Below are 23,187 nucleotides of genomic sequence, written 5' to 3'. Positions count from 1 at the left end.
ACACAATTATTTACATATATGGATCAATTGAGCACAATGTTTTATTGATATATTTACAATTTTAAAGCAATTTGGAAACCTACCAGTGCCTTAATCATTATAATAAAATAAATTCTAAATACCTATACGTTTTAGTATTTGATTTTGGTTTTTTATCATGGAAAATCAGAGCTCCCCCCGCCCCCTTCACTCATCAGGATGTGGGTCCAGCTGCGTCTGTTCCCACTACTTTGTGGCGCTGAGCAGCCCTGATATGCCAGTGCCCTGCCCATACCATTGCCACTCACTCGCAAGCCACAGCCCCCAGCCCTGTTGGTGCCCCTCACTCCCCATCCACAGTGCCCTGGCCCTGCTGGTGCGGTACCACATACATATGGCTGCGCTTGTCCAGATGTGGCCATACTGTTCTTTTCCATGATCTTTTTCTGCTGTCTGTTCTCTTTCTTGGCGTGTGTGTTGCTGCCACAGTCCCGCACCCCTCCCACTTATTTTCTTGCAGCAAAGGAGGCTAGCTTATATCTAGCTCTAGCTTGAAGCTTCACACTACATTATTATCTCCATCAAAAGATTTATGATATAAGCTAGTGCTGAAGCTTCAGGACTCAAACTGAAAAGAGAAAAAAGTAGGTCAGCTGTGGAAAATGTGGCAATTATAGAAAGAATAATACATGACTAAGCATGCAGCAGTAAGAGAAAAAAACAGACACCTCGGGTGTGTTGAGACTCAGTTCCTGAGGACAGATGTTTTCAGCCAATGGAAAACCTTTAAATATTTTTATTAAAATTCTTCTCCATAAGTGGCCTTATTACACTTATGAAATTCAGTAACGTAATTTGGGTTGGGATATTTTGGTCAGTTGCCCTGAGCGCTGATTTGGAGAGGCAGAAAAAAAGCAGCTGTCCCTGCAGCTGCACAATCACACCAATGGCACAGCAACTACCAGAAGTTGCTGCTTCCATCTATGTGTTGTATCTGTGCTGGGCTTGTGGCTGCACTGTTATACCACTATATGAAAGGATAATTCATAACTGTGTTTAAGTAAAATATATTTTAAAATAAAAATATCAGTAGTCTTGAGAGCCTAGAAGTCTGGTTAAGAATAAGTTTAATTTTAACAATTGCTTAAATATCATGTAAAATACTGAAAGATTTTCCACATTTTCTATAAAAAGCAAAATTCTGTAGTCATTTGTTTTACGGTCCCACTGAATTCAGTCGGATCGCAGAGTTTAGATATTCAAGTATTTCAGTGTTATTATTAAATAGTTCATTTCTGTTATACCCAATCATTCTCTGCTTGCAATGGTGGGGCACCAGCCTCAGGTTCTGATTTAGAGGGGGCACCAAAAGGATGGCCCTGGGGAGCCTGCAACATGGTGGCAGCACCCCATGTGCAGGGAGGTACCATTTTCCGGTACTCGCCCCCATACATATCCCAGCTCTCTCACCTGGACTGGGACAGGGGAAGCTCCTCACAGAATCCATTTTGTATTGTGGTTTGATGGTAGAATTCCTTGTTATTTTCAGGTAGTAATTTACCACAGCTTTTTCCAAAAAAAGGGGGTTTTTCTCCCCTTTTTAACATACAATCTTAAGGTTTAAATCCCGTTAGAAAAATCTCTTTTAGTTAGAATTTGTCATTTTTATTGTCATAAGCTTATGAGAGCTGGTGCTATCAAAAAAAACAAATTAGGACTAGAAAGGGAGAGGGCTACAGGATCCTCTATCCATTTAACTTAACACTAGATGCATGCAAAGGGTATGTGCATTCTACTATCAGAATTGTGTAGCACCTAAAAAAGGCATATTTGGAATTGGCAGGAGTGAGGCTAAGAAAGTATAGCAAGGTCCACAGCCCAGAATACTTTCCCTCCACACTCAGAGACACCATGTCCTGTATGGACATAATACAGCAGTGGTGATGGTTACTCTTCATCCAATGCTCAAGGACTGTAGTTTGGATTTAGTATTACAAGGCCAAATTACAAGGTCAGATTAGTTGCAAAACTAGGTCATTTTTCATTTGTTGTTCTTTTAAACAGATGAAATATAATTCACACGAATACTTTTCAGCCTGTGTTTCAAACATAAGCAAATAGTATACTGTATTAAAAGAAACAGTTTTCATAGTTACTGCTATAGACATAATTTCAGATGTTAAATTTTTCATATTTTAGTTAAAGATATTTTTTATTTTGGTAAATGATATAAATGATAATTTGGTAAAGCAATAGCCCATGAATAATATTTTTATAAATGAACTAAAACGAAAATTTTGTTGACACAGAGAATAAGACATTTGCATTATTTGCATAAATACCCAATGTGATTTTAATAGTGATGCATGTGTGACATTAAATTAAGAATATTGTTATTAATATCAGTAAATATCCCACAGTATGTGAAATCTATATTTACACTTTATCATAATCATAGTAACTTTAGCAATTTGCACTGTGAATTCTGGAGTGGGCATATTTTTTTAATTAATACTTCACAATTTGTTTTGCCTCTGGGACTTTGAAATCACGTTATTACAGTTGAATCTGATTCTTTTCTTCAAGTGAAAGTTTACAAGAGTGTAGCTGAATGTAAGGATTGTGAGAGTGCAGAATAAATCTCTTTAGCAGAAGTCAATATGCTTCAATGGCCAAAAAAAAATTGACTGAAAACAATAAGTGCTTAGGCTATCCAGATATGCATTGATTAAGCAGCATTTCAGTTTTACGAGGGCCAGAGAGCTGAGAACTTCCATATGTAATTTGATGTATACAATTTTCTGTTCAGTATTGTATCACATACGTAATACATGTACTAATGTATCATGTGGTCCTTCCGATGTATTTAGGAAGCCAACTGCAGTACTAAATAAATGCCTTTCAGGTTTAGACTTCTTAGCTTTAGATATACTGACTTAGAGAGTCTACATTAACATATAACTGGAACAAATAAGTCTGTAAAGGAATCTTCTGGAAAATTAAGGGTATGATTAGGAAAAAAATACATAGATTAAGTTGACGATGATGGTAAGAAGTAGTCAGAAAAATTAGAGCAGACTGGGGCATCTTTTCAGAATGTGAAGTCAATAATCAAGAGGCTATGCGTTATATATCTGGCACATGAAAAGTTAAAAGTATTTATTTGCATGAGCAAGGAAGTCACACAGCACTCCATGGGCCATAATTGAGACTTTCAGTCACTGTGGTATTTATTACAATGCTGCAAAACTTTGGGAGTTCCCAGATTTCCCAAAAAGGCACAGAACTTGTTAGATCTCTCTTTATTTACTTAGCATAATCCCTGACTCACATATTGCAATACACCATTTCCCTTGGGCTAGAACTCCTGATAGAAAAGGCAGCTACTTAAGAGGCTAAGGCTCTGGGCAGATGTAAATGTGAAGTGCCTCAAATACATATGAAGAACTTCAAAGGGAAAGTGGATGGATATGCATGCCTTATGACCCACTCCAAGAATGGTTGAAGCAATCCAAAAATAAACTAGGTGAAATAGAAGTTATTTGGAAATGCTTCCTTTTGAAGCGCTTCCAGTTATGGGATTCCAGATATAATTGCATATATATATGGCTCTGTTGTCCCCCTACCTCCATAGGACAAGTTTGGGGACAGCAGGGTGGACAGCCAGTGAGTATATTCCTGTACATTCAACTGTCCTCAGGGCTGGAGAACAGAAATCCCTGCATGACTCTCCATTTCCATTCTGGTTCCAGCAGGAAGGGCATGGGGCCTCTAGTCTTCTAGTTCCATCAAGGGACACTTGGTTGTCATTAACAATATCCTACACCTGAGAAACATGCAACAAATAGTTCTCTCCTTAAAAACCTTGTCTTAATCAGTATTTTTGCCCTTTCTGTAAAGGGTCAAAATTTCTAGGTTGCAAACAGAGCCAGTAGTTCTTAGAGTGTCATTATTTAGCACAAACAAAAAGCTTCCATAGAAAAAGAAATATGAAGAGGCTTGCATATTATTATACACCATTCCAACAATCTTTCTTGCATTTAAGCAAATGCATGTTTTTCACCAGAAAACTAGAAGTGGCTACAAGTGCTAGAGATGCTATTAGAAAATGCTAACCTGTTTTCTGATAGAATTTTCTAGGAAACTATTGTGATTTTTCTTTTTATCAAAAAGCATCCACATTGTGAAATCTCCTTTTACACTTATATAGGCTCTCAAAAGCTCTAGAAAGGGTAACTAAACTCTGGAAGGCAGCACTATCAGTTTGTCAGGACTCCACTAGCTACATTACAAATGGGGCTAATAACTTCAGATCCAACGTTAATATTTAAGGGGTCAACAGAATCTACAGGGTTTTGCATACAATATACCGTTTTGACTTATGGCACTATGTTTAAGCATATACAACCTTTGGCCATATACAGAAGTTCAGTTTCTACTGGGAAAGTCACTGCTTTCTCAGTACTAACCATAAGTGTATAGACATTCAAGATTTTTCTCCCAGTGAAAAAATGGATACTCTGAGAGAAAAATAGCCCAGGAACAAACCAAAGTTAAATTATTCCCAGGAGTGTTTCTCTTGAGAGACTGAACATCTGTATACTTGCTCTTCCAAGAGAAGCTGCAGAACAGTCCTCCAGCGTTCCAATGTACTTTGCTCGCAGCTGCCCCTCACAGGAAACAGTGAGCACATCTATAGGTGCAAATTCTTCTGGATGGGTTTATTCCAGAGTAATTTACTCTGGAGTAAACCCACCCTGGGCAGGCATCTACACTTGTGTGCATTTGGGAGCAGATTTGTTCCCACACTGCTCGATCCCCGCTGCAGCAGCCAGGGGAGGCCCTAGATTCCCCCTGGGTGTTAGTCCAGGGGCTGGCAAGGAGCCTGGGGCCAGGAGACAGCTGTCTCCTGGCAGGGGCTGGGAGATTGCTCCCTGCTCCCAGGAGCTGCCTGATGCTAGGGCAGACTCCACCACTGGAACCTGGGCAGAAACAATGTCCCCCTGCCTCAGCAGCAGGGAGCTTCCGACTCTGAGATCAGGGGTAGAGGGCTTGGAAGGAGCTGTGGGGCTGGAACCTGCTTCAGACTTTGACAGTTCTTAGCCAGCCATGACCACTGCAAGGACGTCTGTAGAGGCAGCACGGAGCTGACAGGGCACTGATCAAAACAGGCTGGCCTGGAACAGCTCCACAGTAGGCAGAGAACTTTCCCTGCACAGGGAGCTTCCAGCCCCAGCTCCATGATCACAAAGCAGGGGGCTGGGAGATTGCTCCCTGCCCCTGGGAGTTACCTGCTGCTAGGCTGGACTCCACCGCCAGAGCCCAGGTGGGGACAATGTCCCTGTACCCCAGTAGCAGGGAGCTCCTGGGGGCATTGTCCCCACTCAGTCTCCAGTGGCAGAGCCCACCTTAGCAGCAGGCGGCTTCCAGGAGCAGGGAGCAATCCCTGCTTTCCAGCTCCTTCCCAGCTGTCAGCCATCTACACATGCCTTACTGTTCAGTAATTACTCAGCAGTTAATTTGCTACTTGCATCTGCAGGTAGCAAATTAACTACCAAGTAGAGCAAATTACTGTGCAGTATAGGTTTGTACATGTAAATGGTGCAGTATGCTTACTAAGCAGTAATTTGCTCTACTGCTCATTAAAGTGTCTCGTGTAGATGTGCCAGTGTGTTGGTTGGGCTGAAATCTACTGTTCCCGGTGAACAGAGAGCAGAACATAGACTTTCATCATACCCACGCAGTACTCCAGGGCCGCAGGGAGGCATGGACTGCTGAAGCTGCTGTGAGCCCTGCATACGATCCTGAGCAGCCTGGGTCAGGCAGTCAGGGCTTCACTGTGCACACTATTGCCACCTGTCCCCAGGAAGATAGGGGATCCTACATAGTACACTGGGATGCATGCATAGGGTCCCTTAACTGTGAATCCTCAACATTACTGGATTTTTTCTCCTCAGCAGTTTGACTTTTCTTATGTCTGTCCAAGGCTCTCAGGGTAAGTTTTTTCTATTGGGAGGGGGCAACAGGGAACATTTTCCTGGATCATTTGAATGTATTTACACAGCTTTTGTATTGTACATTGGAAAACATAACAGGGGTGAAGTGATGTGGTCATACCTCCCTCTGCTGCTACTGCAACTGTTTCCAGGTGATGCAGACACAGGGGTAGCCCCAGAACTGCTCCTGCCCTACTCCAGCTGCAGGGAGAAGCTGTGAGGGGCACTGGGATCAGTCAGGAAGAGCAGTGGTGGTGCTTATGCCCCTCCTGCCAGTGCCTGTGGCCAACCTACATCTGGAGAGAGGGGTGGGCAAGGAGTTGGTGCTGGGAGGAGGAACCTGTGCTTTGCCACAGCTGTCCACTGCCAAGCCCAGTGCATAGGCAGATCCATAATTACAGTGATGGGGTTGCAGCCACAACTCCTTTGGCAGCATGCTGCATGAACAGTGAAGAGGGCTAATTGTACATATGCTACACAGCCAAACAGGCCACAGCCCTTTGCTGTGATCCTGGATACCAGTGAACTCCAAGAGCTCAGCAGCTGGTTGGTGCAAGGTCTGCCTGGAGTTTCTGGTTGAATGCAGCTCCAGAGCCTGCTGCCCTCCTCCACCCCTGATTTCAGCAGCAGGGAAAAATAGAGGACTAGTGAGCAGCAGTGGTGTAGAGCTTTCAGAGCTGTATGAAAGCAGGGCCTGCTACTTTCCCCTGCTGCTGAATTCAGGAGGGGGAGGCAGAGAGGGAGAAGAAAAGCAAACAGCAGCAGACTGTAGATGTGTGAAAGTAGGGACTCCAGGCTGACCCTACACCAACCAGCCAGTGAGCTCAGAGCTCACAGCACGTGTGGAGCTCTGCTGAAATGTCAGTGAACCCTAGGAGCTTACTGGGTGTGCAGCACACAACTTAAAGGGAGTGCAGCCACACCACTGCACCTCTCCCCGAATCCACCCTAGGTCTATGTCTCATATACAGACAACATTGATTTAAGGGTCTTGCAAGGCTTGGTGTCTGTTAAGTACATTGAGTAATTTCATAACTATAATTTCATGCTTTAAACACCGGTTCGTGTATAAGCTCTTTGCTTAATTCATGATGATATGTCTACTTAATACTTTGTTAACCCACATATTTATATCTCAAAGTCATTTTCCATTACTTTACTAGTATTTGAAGTTATTCCCTACTAAGTGTCACTTGTAGCTAAATTTACCATGTTGCTCTCAAGATTATTATTGAATCATTTAATGAAACCATTCTTAACACCAACCATTAGGCCTACTAGCCTTTCAAATGGTCTATTTTTATTGTTGGCTCTGGATTTAGGATCTATTGTCTTCTTATAGTATTCAAATTATAAGGCAACATCCTACCATTAACAGGTCTTTGTTTATTTATTTTACCTGCTCTTGTTTCCAAGTTCTGATTTTATTCAGCTGTTGTTTGTTCTATCAATTGTATGAGTTACTTTCAGCAACTTGAAGATAGAACACAACATTATAAGTAATATGACTTTTGAGAAAGATTGATTAAAGATAAAATACTTCTTTTATTAGCATACATATTCTAACCTTATTTTCCTTATATTTTATTTGTACACTAGGTGGTTGTGAATGCCCTCTTAGGAGCAATTCCATCCATTATGAATGTGCTTCTTGTTTGTCTCATTTTTTGGCTAATCTTCAGCATCATGGGAGTAAATCTATTTGCTGGCAAATTCTACTACTGTGTTAACACCACAAATGATGAGAGGTTTGATGTCAGCCAAATCAATAATTACAGTCAATGTGAAGACCTTATAGCAAACAATAAAACTGCCCGATGGAAAAATGTGAAAGTGAACTTTGATAATGTAGGACTTGGTTATCTTTCTCTTCTTCAAGTTGTAAGTCACTACTCTAATGTCTCTTATTATTTATTTGTAGTACTGAAGAGTAATTTATCATTGCTTTTTGTCATTTAGTAATGTTGTTCCACCTTGAAAAATATTCCTGGTTTACCATTGTACTCATGAAAATCCTTACATATGTGTTAAGTTGCCTGGAGAAGAAATCTCAAGCAAACAGAAATGGGCACTCACCATAAATAATGGTGTGTTTTGAATCTGTAGCCATTTCTGTATGTAGGCCTTTCTTTTGACTTGAAGAAGGGCAACTTTGGTAAGTGCCAGGAAACTGGAATGCTGCTTGAGCTCCTAAATTTGTTTGACCAGAACTTGTGGGACACCTGGCAAGAGCTGATATTTCCAGCAATGCAGCATGTGTATTGTAGGCATGGCACTGATTCTGCCTTCTAAGTTTTAACTTCGGACTGTCCCATTGTTTCATCTTCTATTGGTTCCTTTTCTCTAAGAAAATATTTAAAGCAAAAAGTGGTTTTTTTAATGTAAACTCACAAATATTAAACAAACACTTTCCATAATTCCATAAGACATGGGATCACACCATTCCTTTCAAGTGTGATTACTTTATTCTGGGCACCTTTTGATGTTCTTTACTTTAGCTGACGATTCTGAAAAGCACTAAGAAATGTATCAGTTCCAAACAAGAATATTTTCCTCAACTTTCTGACCTTTTTAGGCCCAGAGTGTTTTTCCAGCTTGAAAAGTCCTTTTTTTTCTCAGGGTTTGGCTAGATATTATGCCATCATTTTAAAACTAATTATTCCAAATTTTCCTGTTGTAGTTATAGTAGCAATCCAGCTGTAGCAAACACAGAACAAGTTAATTGCCCATGGTCTAGGGTAAAGTAATTGCCATGTACCTGACTGGTTGCAAAATTAAGTGTTTAATATGTTGAGGAGCAGACACACATTCAATCCATGGCACCTTTCATGGCTAGGAGAACATGTGGTAGATATGCCTAAGGAGACGAAAGCATGCTCTGAGCTATGTGGAGTATCCACTGTAATGTTTAAATGCATAGTATGTTTGAGCAACAGAACCAGTGATGATGAGTCCAGAATTTGTATAAAGCCATATATATACAGAGTAATATAAAGAACAACATGCTAAGTTTTAAGTGGAAAATCTAGTTAACTTTTAACTGTGGTCAAAAACAGTCCTCTACATCCTATACATCATAATACACCCCCACACTTTTATTTCAGCTATTGTTTAAATTAGTCAAGACTTTTAACTGGATACAGTATCTCTTGTAGTCAAATATTAGGACTCAGGAATTAGGAATTTAGCTGACTGTATATTGATAATAATTACTTGGCTGAGAGCCAAAGGTTATCTAGCCTGTTACCCGGGTTTTAAAATGTGGAATGAACATAGTAGCCTTGCATTCTTAAACAATTTCTCCAGCTAACAACCTCGTAGGAACAGCAGAAGTTAAATACATGTTCTTTTTATAGGCCACATTTAAAGGATGGATGGATATCATGTATGCAGCAGTGGATTCTCGCAATGTAAGTATATTCTGAGTCATGTGTTTGAGTCAAGGATCCAAGTAATGTAATTTGATATCATACATGAATGACAATGAAAATAAGATAACATTGGATTCGATAAAGTTCTGTCAGACAGAAACTGGAGTGCAATAGAAGGGAAAAAGAGAGCAAAGGAAGATCTCTGAGGGATCCTGTTTACTAGACATGGGACAGATTCATAGCAACAAAATGCCACAAAATACCTTGTACTCCTATGCCAAATTTCAAAAACACCTATAAGTGAACACGTCCATTGATATACAATTTGCGGATGTTTATTTGCAACACTGTTTTCCATGATGAGCTTTTCACTGGGCTCTCAGGTTCATTAGGTTTTCAGTTCTCGGTTCCTGTACTGTTCTCTGCTCTGAGCACCTTACACATCTCTCTCCCTGTATTTCATGGCTGCAAGTTGTGTTCTGGCCCTTAGTAGGAGGTGAAATAAACTGGTAAAATCCCAGATTTTACCATGCTGTTAGGTGTCTTCATGATAGGAGACCTTTCTAGAATGTGATCCTGTGTAACAAGTGGTCATTGGCCTGCCTACTTGTCTCAGGGATAACTGCCTCACCTGCCACTCCTTTGATGAAACTAAATGGAAGATGTTAACAAGGCAGGCAGCTGCCCATTTAATTGCCCTGATGCCAAGATCCTATACATGGCTCCCAACATCTCCTTATACCGTGTCCCATGCCTTGCAGCTAGCATCCATAGCTTCACTCCATTGCCCTCACACTGGGGCCTGCGATCCCTGTGCCTCATGTCAGGACTCTCAATCCCTGCACCCCGCATTGGGCTTTCAATCCCACCCTCAAACTTGTGCCCCTACACTGGGGCTTCTCAATCCCAAACTTATCCCACCCCCCATTTGAGCCTCAGGCCTCACTGTTGGACCTGGACCCCATCTCAGGCCCTCTGCTCCCTGCCTCAGGCCTCACTTCATGAACCTGGGCCCTGTGCTTTTATTTTGGGGTGTGCTCCCCTAGCCTTTCTCCTAAATGAGGTAACCCACAAGGCAGCAGGGGCTGAGGCTTTCTGGAGCCCCATACTTGCCCTTCACTGGGGAGGCACAGGTGTGGCATTTCCTGAGAGCTGCTGCGCCACCAGCAGTCCCACCACACCATCCAAACCCAGCAGGGTGTAGTTTTAGGTCATACCTCAGGAACAGAAACCTCCAATCATCCCCATAATTCCTGTCCTGTACCTCCAAGAAGTTGCGTGAGCAACAGCTCCAGCCGGGTGGTGTTCTTCTCCCAGCTGCTTGCAGCAAACAGCTGGCTCCATGGCTCAGGACCTGTTCTTAACACAAATAGCTGGGCCATTCTCAGTCAGGCAGCCTCCTGCTTCCGTGTGAGCCCTGTTCCCAATCAGGCTGCTTTGCTGCTTGTCCACATCCCATTTAGTGACAGGCATACTGTGTGATTCATCACATACTGGTAAACCTATCCCAATAAAACACTTCTCATGCAGACATGGCCCCAGATCTCCCACCCTATCCTGCATTGCTCCATAAAACTGCTTGGAGAAAATACTCAACAACAATTAATTCCCTCTTGGAGTAAAATTTGGTAAACAAGGGTCAGCTTCAGAGGAGCCCTGGCAGTGGAGAAAAATAGAAAACAAAATGTCATACCCTATGGCAAAAATGCTGAACTCCATGGCCTCTTTGAAAAATCCCAAACTACAAGCTAGTGGAAGTGATGAGTCCCCAAGGCCTTGATGGAAATGAAAGTGACGGTTCACATATCTTATAGCTGTTGTTTCAAGCTGCCTACAGAGTCAGGCATGTTAATTAACACTCATATCATGTTTTTAGAATTTCTTTCTACAGTTGTTAATAGCACAGTTCAGTGGAGACAACATTGTAGAGTACATGGAGTCTTGCTCACAAGATGCATGAGCCAGCATAACAGAGCCTGACATTTTATAAAACAAATAAGATTCTTGGTGTCCACACTGTTACTATAGTTTAACATTTGCCCATTTCTCTAGGTATTGGATCAGCCTATGTATGAGGAAAACCTGTATATGTATCTTTACTTTGTCATCTTTATAATCTTTGGATCATTCTTTACCTTGAACCTGTTCATTGGTGTCATTATTGATAACTTCAACCAGCAGAAAAAGAAGATAAGTATTTTATCACTCCTCTTTAAACAAACTAAATACACCTGTGATGCTTTTTTGGCCTAATGCACAGTGAACTAAATAAAAAGTACCATTTTACTCTTTTGAAAGGATTAACAAACTGAACATATAGAACTGAACATCTAGTAAATGTACTTAATTATTAATGGTTTGTAATTTAGCAAGCTGAGTACACAGACATATGAACAAAACCATAAACATGCATATTTATTCAAGCTAAATAAGGAAAAAAAGATAATCTTTGAAAAAAAATTCAGTAAATACACCAAATAATAAATAGTCTAGCCATTTATAATTGCCATGTCAAAGAAGAAAAGAAATGTGGGCTTCTACATCTGAAAGCTGACTCATGTGGTTTTACAAAATATACTAATAGTTGTCAAGTTGTTTTTCTTTATACAGTACTGTGTTTAGACATTACTTTGTAAGCACTAATACAAATGTTGTTGTTACTTGAGCTACAAATATAATCACATTATCTTACAGCAGGAAAAGGCAGTGGAAGGAGAGTAGGCTCTATATGTTGTTTGACATGGGAAAGCCCAGCATAACTTGAGTCTTTATAATAATCTCCATCTGGCAGTTTTGGGATCTCCACATGCTTTCCCAGTGCAGTGAGAGGAATGAGCTGCTGGTACCATGTGCTAGGGAGGGAAGAGAGTTTAGCCTGTCCATCCTAATCCCTCAAGCCTACTAACACTTACTTTTGTGGCTCCCAATGTCACCTGAATTTTGGAATATCACCTGGATTTTTCTAAGGATAAAAATAAGGGGAAAGAACTGGAGAATGGTAATGGTTTTTATGTCAGTCCAAGTTGAAAGGCAGTAAGTGAAAAAGGCATATCTATCATCTATGAGACATCAGAGGTCTACTGGAAGTGTAAGAGCTTCTCAAAGAAAAGCTTGCAGAATCTTTAAGAAAGGAAGGTCTTTAAGAAGGGAATCTTTAAGAAGGGAAGGCAAGCTACTAGTTCCCTATATTATAATTAAAATATAATAAGGGTGAGAGAGCCAGCTTGTCTCTGTCCATTCGGTTGGAGACACATGATTGTAACCATTTCTGATTTCATGTATTTACTTTGGAGGGCAAGACATCTTTATGACAGAAGAACAGAAGAAATATTACAATGCAATGAAAAAGTTGGGTTCAAAGAAACCACAAAAACCTATACCTAGACCAGCGGTAAGAAGGAAAATTCCTTTCTCATCCCTCCATTTAACCTTTAATTTTTGTTAGACTATTTAAATAATGCATATGGTTAGGCTGTAAGGAGAAAACATAACTGAAATAAAGGAAAACCTAATCTGTTTTACTCACAAATAACTATCTGTATCCAGTAACTACCTTTCATGTACAGGAGTCTCCTTTGCTTTCCATTCTCACTTTCCAGCTGTTGAAAGGCATGAGGGATTGTAAACATTACCCTTCAGACCAGTGGTCTGATGAAAGAAAATAACTATGGATCAAGAACTGAACCAAAAGTATGGGTGCCTCACGAGGGAATATTTTTCTCAGGCCACAAATGGCCCCACAGCCATTCTGTGCAAAGTATTGTAGCCCACTGACTTAGTGAGGCTCCCATTCCTTGATGTGTCTGTCTGAGATATGGAAGGTTGGATTATCCAGGCAATGGAAGATCCCTGATCCTTCAATTACCCAGCCTAAGTCCAGCACAATGTCATTCAGGGAGTTCCCACAAAGCGGGGGTGTATACTCCTCAGAGAGTGCACATCCCCAAGGGTCTTTGAAATCATGTGCTGTCCTGCACAAGAACCAGGTTGACTGCACAGGCAGGAAATCCTCTCCAGATACAGAGATGGAAACAAAATTTTCTGCAGTGAGTGTTTTTTCGTAGTTATTTGAGGCTAATGATAGTATCAATACTTGTTGGGGGAGGGTTGGATTTTCTTTGGTCCTAAATCTTTATAAGTTTTCAGGCAAGGGAAGTCATGGCATGGGCAAACAGTAGGACTTTTATGTCAGCTTCTCCAAAGGTGAATACTGGGGTTTTTTAGTTCATTGTATCGCTACCACTTGGAAGATATATGATAAGATATAAGATGACCAAATCTCCTTTGAAAAAGAAGACATGCATTTTAAAATGCATTCTGTAATAGGTGTAAATACAATTATTAAATGCCTGTGTATTCAGTTTGCATGCAACAGTCTTTGTTCAGACAAATAAATGAATATATAAAAATAGTTTTAAACAAAATAAGATTATAATGTGTAATCAATTCAGTTAATTTCTAGTAACTTGGAAAGGGGAATTATAAAAAAAATAGCAGTTTCTAGTCTACCTAAGTAGTCTGTTCCATTCTGTTCAGCTCCTGAAAATCCATGAATGCATTATACTGGTAGCACACTATTGTCTTACTGTTAAGACTGAGTCACAAAAAACAGTGAGGTGGAAGAGGGAGAGGAGGGGGACTCACTCACATTTCGCATTAACTGTTTATCTGAGACTCAAGCAAGATGAAGCAGAGTTGCACTTAGGCTCCTAAGTCCATTTATGTGCCTAATGGAAGAGAATCTGGCTCAAGGTGTGTGCATAATGTATTGATTCTCTCTCTCTGTCTCTTTTTTACCCATAGAACAAGTTTCAAGGCATGGTCTTCGACTTTGTTACGAAACAAGCATTTGATATCAGTATTATGATTCTTATCTGTCTTAACATGGTCACCATGATGGTAGAAACAGATGATCAGAGTAAAGAAATGGAAACTATTTTATCTCGGATTAACCTAGTGTTCATTGTCCTTTTCACTGGAGAATGTGTCCTGAAACTGATCTCACTCCGCCATTACTACTTCACCATAGGCTGGAACATTTTTGATTTTGTGGTTGTTATTCTCTCCATAGTAGGTAAGAACATTTCACTTTCAAGAAGGGACCATGGGAGTATTGGGGCCATTAACATTTGACTTCAGTACTATCACCATACAGCTTGATTTTTTCATGTGCTATTTTTCTAATTTTATACTGTTCATGAAATAAATGAGCAGTATTATACATTTATCTTATCTATTAAACCCATCAGGTGTGATACATTTTCAGAAATTAGATACTGCACAGATATTGCACTCCAGTATAAATACAAACCAATACATGAAAGCGTTGTTTTGAAGCAAAATTGACACAAATTGACAGGCATTCTTTCATGCTATGTTGATCCAGTTAGTACTTAGAAAACCCAGAGGTTACTGGCCAGAGCATCCAGTCAGGGTCATATTGATTGCCAAATCTGGGAATAGGAAGGATTTTTTTGCCCTAGGTCAGATTGGGGTAGAATCTAGCGGATTTTGTATTCCTGTGTAGCTAGGGGTATAGCACTTTCTTAGACTCTTCTGAGCATATATTAACCAATTCCTTCCCTGCTACTGAATTGGCAGGCCATTGGTGTTTACTTATGACATGTTATAGAGTGTTGGTGTTTTGGGTCCTATGTCTTATATTTTTGTGTGAAGTTCCAAAGTGGTGATTCTGCGGTTCTTGGGTCAGAGGCATACAATGTGAATAACATGTGCAGAGCAAACCTCTATCACCCTTCCCCACAAGGCAGCACAGAGAGCAGTGTCAAGCAGCAGGTATTGGCAGTACATGTCACAGAGCTCAAGGCATTCTGGGAACTAGAGTGCTCTAGAGTGACAATAGGAAGACAGAGTTCTTTGGGTAAATGTGATAGCTTTGATTAGACCAACTAAAAAGTTGGAAAAATTGTTCTTTGCAAACTTTCAGGCACAAACACCCTTCTTCAGGAATAAGGAGAGTCTGCTGCTGTTTTATGTGCTCCTGGGTGGAATAGAAGTCAATGTATAAAATGCAGGTCTGTGAAAAAGCAAATACATGGCAGTGAGGATCAGAGGCAATGGGAGACAGTAGTTGTGAGACAAATAGGTGGTGGGAAAAGGGGAATTTTGACCTGGTGACAGAATGTAGTTGGTGAAATGTAGATGCTACCTTGGGTTATTGAGTGACAGGCAGATTATAATGTGCCATAAATTCAATGTCTGTATTTAGTCCATGATTTTTTGTATCCAGTAGATTTATGAAGTGAAGTTCATAAAGTTCATAGGCTTGTCTATGAAAGATGTTTTGTAAATTCCCACTGGGCACATCTACACATGCACCCCACTGCGCAGTTTGCTAAAGCAAGTACTAAATGACTGTGCAGTACCCACCAGTATTGCAGTCCCAGCAGCACACGGGTCATTTCCAACCCTACTGCTCAGTAACAATGAGCTACTGTACAGTAGCGTATTGCTACTACACAGCGGTAATGGCATCACAGTTAGTGCCCGCTGATGCTACATCACTGTAGCGACAGGTACATCACCATATCTCATTGCTATGGTGACATAGCATCTTGTGTAGATGCACCCTTTGAGGATTAGAACTGAGAGACTGGAGGAGAGAGTGGCTGTTTTGTGAGAAGTGTGCACCCACAGGTAATTGAGTATTTTTGTCTTCAATAGATTTTCAATGTGTGTTCATTCCGGTACACAGGGTTTTTTTGGTTTCTCATATGTATTTTCCATCAGGGCACTTAGTGCACTGCATGAGATTATATTACATTTTTGGAGGTGTAGGTGTAAGATCCAGGAATGGGGATGGTTCTGTTGTGGGGTGTAGTTACTATGGGTATGGTAGAGATGTGTTGGCAGGTTTTCCATTTCTTGTCACAGCATGGTCTGGATCCATTCTATGTGTTTTGAGCCATAGGAAGTTTGCTTCTGATAATGAGATTGGTGAGGTTTGGTGTTAGGATGGGTGGTTCTGAGAAGGTCTCTTTAAGAATTGGGTCTCCTTCTAGAATGGGTTGCAATTGTTTGAATAGTTTCTGTTTAGGCTCCAGGGAAGGATGATATGTCATAACTAATGGTATGCGATTTCTGAGGATTTTCTTTTTGTACTGCAACAATTCTTCACATGGTATCCAGGTGGCTTTCAAAAGTGCAATCTATGTCTGAAGGAGTGTCCTTGTTGAATGAAAGCCCTTTTGAGATTTGTGAGGTGACTATAACCAACACCCCCTAGTGGCAATGGAGTTTGTTTTTCCTGAGTGGGAGGGACTTCACCCCATTGTTTTGGGTTTATGGGTACCCATAGTAAGTTTGTGGGATCTCATAGTAATTTCTCTTTATTTCGAGGTCAGTTTTTTCAAGTTTTCTCCTTATTTCCATGTGCTCAGGGAGAACAGGGTCTGACAGTAAAAGGATTGAGAAGGAGGTGCAGGGGGAAGATATTGGAGGTAGGGGGCAGAGGGCAACATGGAAACCTGACCCCTACAGATATATTTTTCATCCTCTAGCAGTGGGAGAAGGACAAACTCAAGGCAAACCTCCAATAATTAGTTTCTATACCTGGAAAATTATAACAAATTTATAAATTTTCCATATATAGAATCTAATTATTGGGGGGGTCATTTTATATTCAAGTAAATATGGTATTTCTGGTTGCTGTGGGATTACCATTGAATTTGTGGTCACATTATTCCAGATATGACTAAAAAGCTAATTTTCTGTATAAATGTGTATATAAAGTAGTTTGATTTGCTTACATTGTAATTTATTGCCAACAACTATAAACAGAGCTCTTCCTTCCAATTAATCTGTATTGCTTTTATTATAACTAAAACAGAACAATATTCCTCAGACCTCAATATCTATGATACTGAGATAATACAAATAGTCTGGCCAAGAACATTTTATAATACTCCTGTTCAGGAGTATTCTGCCCTAGAAAACACACACACATACACACACACATATGTATAATGATAGCAGCTAAAATATTGGGTGATTGCACCCAAAAACTTGCTAAGAGCTTTTTTCCAACTGCTCAGTTGATCTAATAAAAGTTATCACATCTATTCAAAGAACTTTGCCAGCTAAAATATATGCATTTCTTTGGCTCAGTTTGCATGGTCTTGCAGAGTGCTGTAAAACTTTTGGGTTTGTTTGTTTTTTTGCGGATTGTCATACTGTGAATGTTTTGTTCAATTGAACGGTAACAATACTGCAATTTTGTTATAGTTTGCTATAGTATACTACAAGTGTGTTATATTCCTCTATGGTTAGCCTGAATATGCTAGCATAAATATCCAGTAGCTGTTTTTAAATTAATGGCCTATTTGACTAACTTAATTTATTTTTTAACAGGAATGTTTCTAGCTGAGTTGATCGAAAAATATTTTGTGTCCCCCACCTTGTTCAGAGTCATCCGACTCGCCAGAATTGGTCGAATCCTGCGACTCATTAAGGGAGCTAAAGGGATTCGCACTTTGCTCTTTGCTTTGATGATGTCTCTTCCTGCTTTGTTTAACATTGGCCTCCTGCTCTTCCTGGTCATGTTTATTTACGCAATATTTGGGATGTCCAACTTTGCCTATGTTAAGAGGGAAGTTGGGATTGATGACATGTTCAACTTTGAAACTTTTGGCAACAGCATGATCTGCCTATTTCAAATTACCACATCCGCTGGTTGGGATGGCTTGTTAGCACCAATTCTTAACAGTGGGGAACCAGACTGTGACCCACATAAAGATCACCCTGGAAGCTCTGTTAAAGGAGACTGTGGTAACCCTTCAGTTGGGATTTTCTTTTTTGTCAGTTACATTATCATATCATTTCTAGTTGTAGTAAACATGTATATTGCTGTGATTTTGGAGAACTTCAGTGTTGCAACTGAAGAAAGTGCTGAGCCCTTGAGTGAGGATGACTTTGAGATGTTCTATGAAGTTTGGGAAAAGTTTGATCCAGATGCAACCCAGTTCATAGAATTCAGTAAACTGTCTGATTTTGCAGCTTCACTGGATCCTCCTCTTCTTATAGCAAAGCCCAACAAAGTCCAGCTTATTGCAATGGATCTGCCCATGGTAAGTGGTGACAGAATTCACTGCCTGGACATCTTGTTTGCTTTTACAAAGCGTGTTTTGGGTGAAAGTGGGGAGATGGATGCACTTCGAATACAAATGGAAGATCGGTTTATGGCAGCCAATCCTTCTAAAGTCTCCTATGAACCAATTACAACCACATTAAAAAGGAAACAAGAAGAGGTATCTGCTGTCATCATTCAGCGTGCTTACAGACGGCACCTTTTAAGGCAAAAAGTTAAAAAAGTTTCATGTATGTTTAAAAAAGAAGACAAAGATGAAGATGACCTGCCTATCAAAGAAGATATGATTATGGATAAGCTGAATGAGAACTCCACTCCAGAAAAAACAGATATGACTCCTTCCACAACCTCTCCACCTTCCTACGATAGTGTAACAAAGCCTGACAAAGAGAAATATGAAAAAGACAAATCGGAGAAGGAAGATAAAGGTAAAGACATCAGGGAAAGTAAAAAGTAAGAAAGAATTCTATTTATGAAATAGTGTTTACAACTTGAGAAAGTGATGTATTTCCGTCAATGGGACTCCTGTAGGAGGTCTATGCCAAACTGACAGATTTTACATATATAAATATATATATAAATAATGATATATATACTAAAGGTCAGTGCCTATAACAAGACAGTGACCCCTCGTCATCAAACTGTAACTCTGTAAAACAGAGTAACAACCTTGACAGGAGGTTATTGTTTTCATTACCAGCTGACACTGCTGAAGAGGAGACAAAATGGCTACTCAGACTGTAGGGACCAATTTAAAAAAGGTGCAGACCTACGAATCTACATGTTTAACATACAACACTTGAGTACAATAACTGTATCCACTGTTTGCATTTCAACTGCCACAATTGCCATATTTTTACAAAAATCAGTGTTGGTGAATTTATCATTTTTTTAATCCACAGGTTGTTTACTATTATATGTGACTATTTTTGTAAATGGGTTTTATGTTGGGGAAGGGGGGATGGGGATCAGGGATTATATTCTCTGATTCTCTATAATGTACAGATGGAAGTGATTTGCATGAAGGCATGCTGCACTTGTAGATCATGCATGGAAAAACATGACATCGCACAAAGCAATGGAGTCTAACTACTTCCATGTTTCAGGGTGGCTCTATATTTTGAGGTGCTTAAAACAGTATTCATGTGGTGTCTCATCAAGACAAATCTTAATGTGCCTGTAAAGTCCCATAGAATTATTGAACAGATGTTTTATTTTTTCACAAACCATTAAACTGTAGTTGAGACAAACTCTATTAAAAATTATGTGGATTTAAATTCCATTTTTAAGTGTTCTTCTGTGGAAAACACAAATATCCATTGAATCTAACCTAACAAATTTAACTGACCAAAAAACCAACCTTCATAAAGTTATTCTGCTTCACTCTGCAGTACTTCACCCTGCAGTATCGTTTAGCCATCATCTGCTCTCAGCAAGGTTGACACCGTATGTGTCAAAAATCTAACACCGTTGATGTAAATAGTTATTTTACCCTGTGGTGCATGTTTGAGCAAACAAATAATGACCAGTGCACAATATTTATTGCATCAAATATGTACCACAAAAAGTGTAGTTTGCAAGTTTTCAGCAGATAATATGATGTATTCTGCACCATTATAGATAGTTTGGAGGCTATCACTGATGCATGTTTATCTTGCCTTTGCTGCTGTACTTTACTCCTTCCACTGTTAAAGAGTTTAATATGGGAAACCATATGTCAGTGGTAAAGTGAAACAAATTGTTGAAATGGACATCATTCTTTCATGTCATCAAGCAATAGTTTGCAGCTATTTAAGAGCTTCTTGCTTTGCATTCTTAAATTTTAAGTGAAAACTGTATGGTGTATAGCCCAACTGTACAGGACCTGTTTCCAACTGCTTAATCTGTTGAAAATACATGGATAGAATTTTCTAAGAAAATATAAATATTGTAAAAATATCATTTTATTTTATTTTTCAGCATTTTGTACATAAAATAAGAAAAGAAAATTATCTTCAGGTTGATGTCACAGTCACTTTTGTTACTTTCTGTCCATAGCACTTTTTAATTCAAGAACTTCACAAAATAAGAAATAAAGGAGAGAATGAGGTGGTTCTAGGTTTCTGCTTTTTATTAGTACTGTATTTTTGCACACATTTTAATGTGAAATAAGTTTCAAACTGAGTCCAAAATGCACTTGCTTCCAAATAGATATAACTTGTAATTGAAATGTCACGGGGAAGATTTGTTTGAAGTCCTAACACCGCCTGCATCAGAAGTTTCAAGGTAGTCTTTTTATTCATGGAATCCTTGATCTTTACCAGTGTTTGTTTACATAGATTATTCTTATCTCGTTGATTCATGCTGCACTAGAACTGTTCTAGATATAATATGGGATCCACAATGATTTTTTTTTCACAATAACTAAGTAGCGAACTTGTATAATTGATCACATCAGGACATTTTTCTGTTTGTTACACAAGCAAAAATTAAATGTTGATTCCTCTTTTTACTAAAATTATTGACTTGTGTGTTGGTGAACTGCATGCAGGAAAATGCTATTACCATACAAGAACAGTAAACCACATTACAGTTGAGCCAAAAGAATAAAGACTTCATTTTTTTTATTGTGTTTAATTGGTCTGTCTTTGTTTTTATGTCTAAGAAGCAATAAATGTCAAAACCTTTTGTAAAGCTAAAATGGTTAAGCATATATAAAATATTTATATAAATACACACACACACACACACACACACACACACACACACACACAGATATTTGTGCCCGGTGAATTTAAGATCTTTCCAAATTTTAAAAGGTACAATTAAATTAAGTTGCTACTGTAGAGAGATATAGTCTACAAATGTTTATATCTTTTGTAGTACCTGCTACTGCCTGATATTCCCTAAACTTGATTTGCATTTCTATTTTAAAGTTGGTTTTCAAGGCTGATTAACCCTGTGGAAAATGATTATGCATAAGAGAATGCTCATATGAAAGATGTTTAAAACCTTTACATTTGAATCAGTTTTAAACTACTAAAAACCCTAATGCTATAGAGTTTTTACTACTTCCTTATGCTATATGCAAGCATTACAGTGGTGTTTTAGAATCAAAGTCCATTAATTATTTTTGTTGCTGTAAAGAAGCCTGGTTGACTAGATGATTTGTTTATTATTTTACAATAAGGCAAATAAAGAAGAACTTAAGTCAATGGGAGCTTCACTGTTAATTTCAATAAAGTATTGGATGCACCCAACTATTTACACTATTAATATGTAAAAACAGTATACATATAACATTTAAACATTTACAATATATTTATACACAGAGTTGTTTGTGCTCAATTGCTTCACATACTTACATGCAAACAGCCCCAAGGAAACGTGGCCTCCTGTGCTGCAGAGGACATTACAAGACTTCCTTTCTCCAGAGGGAAAAGAATAAAAGGAAAATTTGGCTGTGGGCACTGAGGAAAAACTCTATATTTACTAAAAATGTTTGAGGCCTGTTACATTGAAGCACAACAGATGGGCCTTCTGATTATAAGTAGGTCATTTATCCCTATTTTATTTTATTGGGTGGCTTTGATTAGTTAAAAAAATGCAGTAGCTTCACTCCAAATAAATTTGTTAGGGAAACTCAAGTATTCTTATATTTATGTGTGCCAGCCTTTTCATACGGATACTTCATTATATTTCCAAATTACAGCATTTCTTATGAGGTGGTTAGGCAGCTATCTTGGAAGAATACCTTACCTCAAAGTAGATATCCTTGGTTCACTCTCTGCATGAGTTTTATAAACTTTTGTGAACTGGAGAGATAGAACCAGAAAACAGAGGCATTGCCATATTTAAGGAACATGTGGCCATCTGATTAACTTATTAAAATGAAATTGCTAATTCACATTAATGCAGAGTGAACTGTGATCCTGCCAAAAAAATGCTAAGGCCAGCAATAGGAAAAGGAAAGCACCTAGGGAACAAGAGTAAGGCATACTTAAAGCCAGATATAGAGAAAAATAAGAGCTCTGAAATACCTGTGCAAACTCTTGTTTCTAAGCCTCCTGTGTTGGATGAGAAGCACTACATGCCTTACAAATGTGTTTGTCCAAATTTACACAGTTACACAATTACAAGGTATCCAAGGATGGGCAATTGTGTGTTTGAAAGCTGAATCAGAACTTTGGATGTAACCCTCTGGACCTTGAAAAAAATTCCCAGTAGTGTTTTCTGAAGTTTTGCCTGAATTAAGACTATCAGACTTGTCTCTTTCTTTTGAAAACATCCAAAATAAAGGGCTTGTTTACACCGTTTCTTTAGGATTTTTATAAATGAGAATTACTACTAGGTCACACTCCTGCAACCAAATCCCTTGTCTCTCCCCACACAGAACCAGTTACCATATCCAGGCTTAAGAAAGGAAGACATCAAAGACCAGACACACCATAATTTAAGTATAAAGCTTATTTTTTAATAAAAAGATTTTTTGTGCTATCTGAATTAGACCCTTCAGAAGATTGTCAATGTTTTTCTGAATGCAGCGAAGTTTTACTCCCTTTACTTACATACCATAAAAAAAAAAAGCCACAAAGAAAATTATACTAAGGGCTTAAAATAAAAACCCTGGCCACTGGAATTTGGAGGGGGCCAGGGGTTGTTTTGTTATTTGAAATCTGCAGGGATTTTAAAAAAATCTAACTTATTAGAACTACACATGGAATTACTAATAAAATGATTAATAAATCATTGATAT

The 23,187-nt window shown here is 39.1% G+C and overlaps 1 protein-coding gene across 2 annotated transcripts in view; it reads left to right on the top strand.

The window, feature by feature from the left end:
- Window positions 1-21,086, top strand: part of SCN2A (sodium voltage-gated channel alpha subunit 2) — a 128,177-nt gene extending 107,091 nt beyond the window's left edge. For both annotated transcript variants that reach the window (XM_019553582.1, XM_019553583.1), the window contains exons 22-27: window positions 7,575-7,856; window positions 9,332-9,385; window positions 11,399-11,536; window positions 12,633-12,737; window positions 14,150-14,420; window positions 17,717-21,086. In XM_019553582.1, the coding sequence (XP_019409127.1) occupies window positions 7,575-7,856; window positions 9,332-9,385; window positions 11,399-11,536; window positions 12,633-12,737; window positions 14,150-14,420; window positions 17,717-18,909 (2,043 nt within the window). In that variant the 3' untranslated portion in view covers window positions 18,910-21,086. The remainder of the gene's footprint in view (window positions 1-7,574; window positions 7,857-9,331; window positions 9,386-11,398; window positions 11,537-12,632; window positions 12,738-14,149; window positions 14,421-17,716) is intronic.
- Window positions 21,087-23,187: the final 2,101 nt, after the last annotated feature.

The sequence above is a fragment of the Crocodylus porosus genome, unplaced genomic scaffold (genome assembly GCF_001723895.1).
Source record: "Crocodylus porosus isolate Cpor-Errol unplaced genomic scaffold, CroPor_comp1, whole genome shotgun sequence".
Classification (NCBI taxonomy): Eukaryota; Metazoa; Chordata; order Crocodylia; family Crocodylidae; genus Crocodylus; species Crocodylus porosus.
Note: the sequence above shows the minus strand (reverse complement) of the source record. Positions and strands in the feature narration are given on the sequence as shown.